Below are 2,696 nucleotides of genomic sequence, written 5' to 3' on the forward strand. Positions count from 1 at the left end.
AATGGTGTTAGAAGTATTTATATCTCTTTACTCCTAAAAGTGTTTTCCATATTTTTAAGTTAAACACTGTCATCTTAAAGGGAGGAACAAAGTTGACAGAAACTGAGTGGGAATATCTAAATCACTTACTAATGCAAATTGGTTGTGTTGACCACCCATTTTGCAAACATGTAATTGATCCTGAAGAATTTCCATCTGCTGTTGCATATCCTGGTTTACAATTATATTGTGTTTCTTTATTTAAAATATAAATAGAGGAAGATTCAGAAATAAATCCATTTTCAATTTCTATATCTGATTGTGAGCATGTTCCTAAAATAGAAAAAGTAGAGAAAAAATAAACATTTGTTGAATACTTGGAACAGGTAAAAACATGGCAATATGGTAAAACAATGAAACATTTGTTAATGAATTGAAAACAGCAAAACTGGAAGTTTCCTAGACATCCGTGTTCTTAAAAGAAACCAGAAATTTCTACAGAAAATGTTGAAAACACAGGGAAGGGCAGAATAAAAGCAAAGAATCCTTGAGACTGTCAACAGAGCTCTGTCAGACCTTGAGGAATGCAGATCTAGCAGACTCTCAAGTCCCTAATGGTATTTTGGAAGATTTTCTGGCTACTTTCCAAAAACCTGGGTATTTTTGGCACTATTAAGGGGTCTTAAACCTCATTAAGTCAAATGCCATTTCCCAAGCAAAGATACGGCACACACTGCTACCATAGGCAAGGAGTAATTTTGTAAATCTTTTATCTCCAGAAATTTTAAATGGTTGTCATCTTAAGTGAGCACTTAAACCCATATGGACATGGTGCTTGATAGGAATGGGGAAACGTAAGCAGAAAAAAAAAGCAAACAAGATAGCAAAAATAAGTTCCAATCTGTTAGTAATGTGTATGTTCTTTATATATTAGTAATGTATGTGTTCTATACATTACTAATGGGTATATGCATAAGGTAGTATTTATTTTAGTAATGTATATGTTCTAAGATGTTAGTAATGTATATGTTCTTTTCTAATTAGTAATTAGAAAACAAATGTAAATGGACCAATTTACTATCTGAAAGAAAAAGAAGTCATGTTAAAGATGATAGATATGTATAATATAGCATTTGTCATAATCATGAGTTTTCTGATCTATTCTTGTGTACTTTCCTATTAATCTCCTCCAGCCTCTAAACTACAGTGTTCACTTTCTCTTGTAAACAATTTTATTTTCAATACCTATAAAGTGTTTGACCCACAACAATATTTATTAGGTGGATTAGTGATAGAGTGGGTGCCTATGGTAGGAGAAAAAGGGACTTTTCTTTCAGAGACTTAGGCCTATTGTTGAGGACAGTTGCTCCCACAAAGGGGTAAGAAGATTCCCATTGTCTTTCATCTCAGTTATATCATAATATTCATATGGTTTCTATAATGGAATGTTTGGTAAATTGCAAGCAATACACACAAACAACTTTTAGAGACCTCTTTACCTAAAAAGTGAAAGTCAGCTACAACTGAAGATGAGCCTTAATTTAAAGCAACAGAACACTAACTATAAAAATAGATATAATTGTGAGATATGTAGCAGTGACCTTTGGGCAAGCATTATATTTATTTTTTTAATTAATGCTATAATTTTATAATCTACTTCAATCAATGCATTTAGCATGATTTCAATATAAGTACTGAAGCGGTGTTACTTTTTAACCTGTAGTCTATTTATTTTTTGCTATTCATGACTTATATTTCTATTGTTACTTGACTATTAAGTGACAGAATCCACTCATTATCCAGAAATTATAAATGTATTCAGACACATTTGGAACTGAAAACTAGCTAGGCTTCTATTTAAAAGTAAAAAAGACATATACTCAGCTTGAGAGTTGATACACAAAATTTTCCAGTTAAAGGTCTAGATCTTAGACAGTTAAGGACATACTGGGGTCTCAAACAAGTGGACTAACTGCGACGAATGCATCTGGGAGGAGGAGACCGTTCATCCTCTGTACACGGAACTGCGGTCTGCACATTTGGAAGACCGTAGCCAGGATATCCTCAGCTTTTACAGATTGACCCTGTAAATATGTTCCTTCATATTTTGTGTTATATCCATTCTCCAAATAACTGAGAATACATTGTCTTAAAGACCATAAAATGATTAAAAAGTAAATTAGAAACATGAATTTGATCAAAATAGTATATTAAAATAATTTTTAGAATATTTAAATAAGACTGCGTCAATACTCAAAAATAATGTATCACTGAAGGAAAACTAAAGCTACTACTAAATGTTTGTACAAAAAAGTCAGTATGCAATGTTACTTATCTTTAGTTTTTATGATAAAATATGTTTAAATTATATAGATATTCTCATACAGTTCCTATATTTATTTCTCATGTGATTTTCATGAAGATCTCATAACAGAAAAGATCCAGTTTGGTTTTTTTGCATGAACAACTCTTCCCTTGGTACCACTTCTGTCATATAAGACAATGTAATCATTTATTTGCTCTTCTCTCTCCATTCTTTGCAAGTTTTACGCACATATTGTTGTAAAGAGGTTTACTTACTGAGGCATGGGACTGTTGGCGACCACCCATCTTGTGTGCAATGAATGTAATCCCAGTAACTTCCCGAAGGAGTCACAAAATTTCGGTCACAGTAATAGGAATAAGATTGTCCTGCAGCCACTGGAAAGTATGGTCTA

General features: G+C 32.5%; 1 protein-coding gene across 1 annotated transcript; it reads right to left on the bottom strand.

Annotated features, from left to right (window-relative positions):
• Positions 1 to 129: 129 nt before the first annotated feature.
• LOC116465720 (complement factor H-related protein 3-like) lies at positions 130 to 2,689 on the bottom strand (the record flags this gene model as incomplete). Its single annotated transcript, XM_032148700.1, is given in 4 exon segments — positions 130 to 312; positions 1,953 to 2,042; positions 2,045 to 2,127; positions 2,556 to 2,689. Coding segments are annotated over 4 exon segments (490 nt in total), but the record flags the coding sequence as incomplete, so codon positions are not given.
• Positions 2,690 to 2,696: the final 7 nt, after the last annotated feature.

This window comes from Hylobates moloch, unplaced genomic scaffold (assembly GCF_009828535.3).
Source record: "Hylobates moloch isolate HMO894 unplaced genomic scaffold, HMol_V3 SCAFFOLD_9300, whole genome shotgun sequence".
Classification (NCBI taxonomy): domain Eukaryota; kingdom Metazoa; phylum Chordata; class Mammalia; order Primates; family Hylobatidae; genus Hylobates; species Hylobates moloch.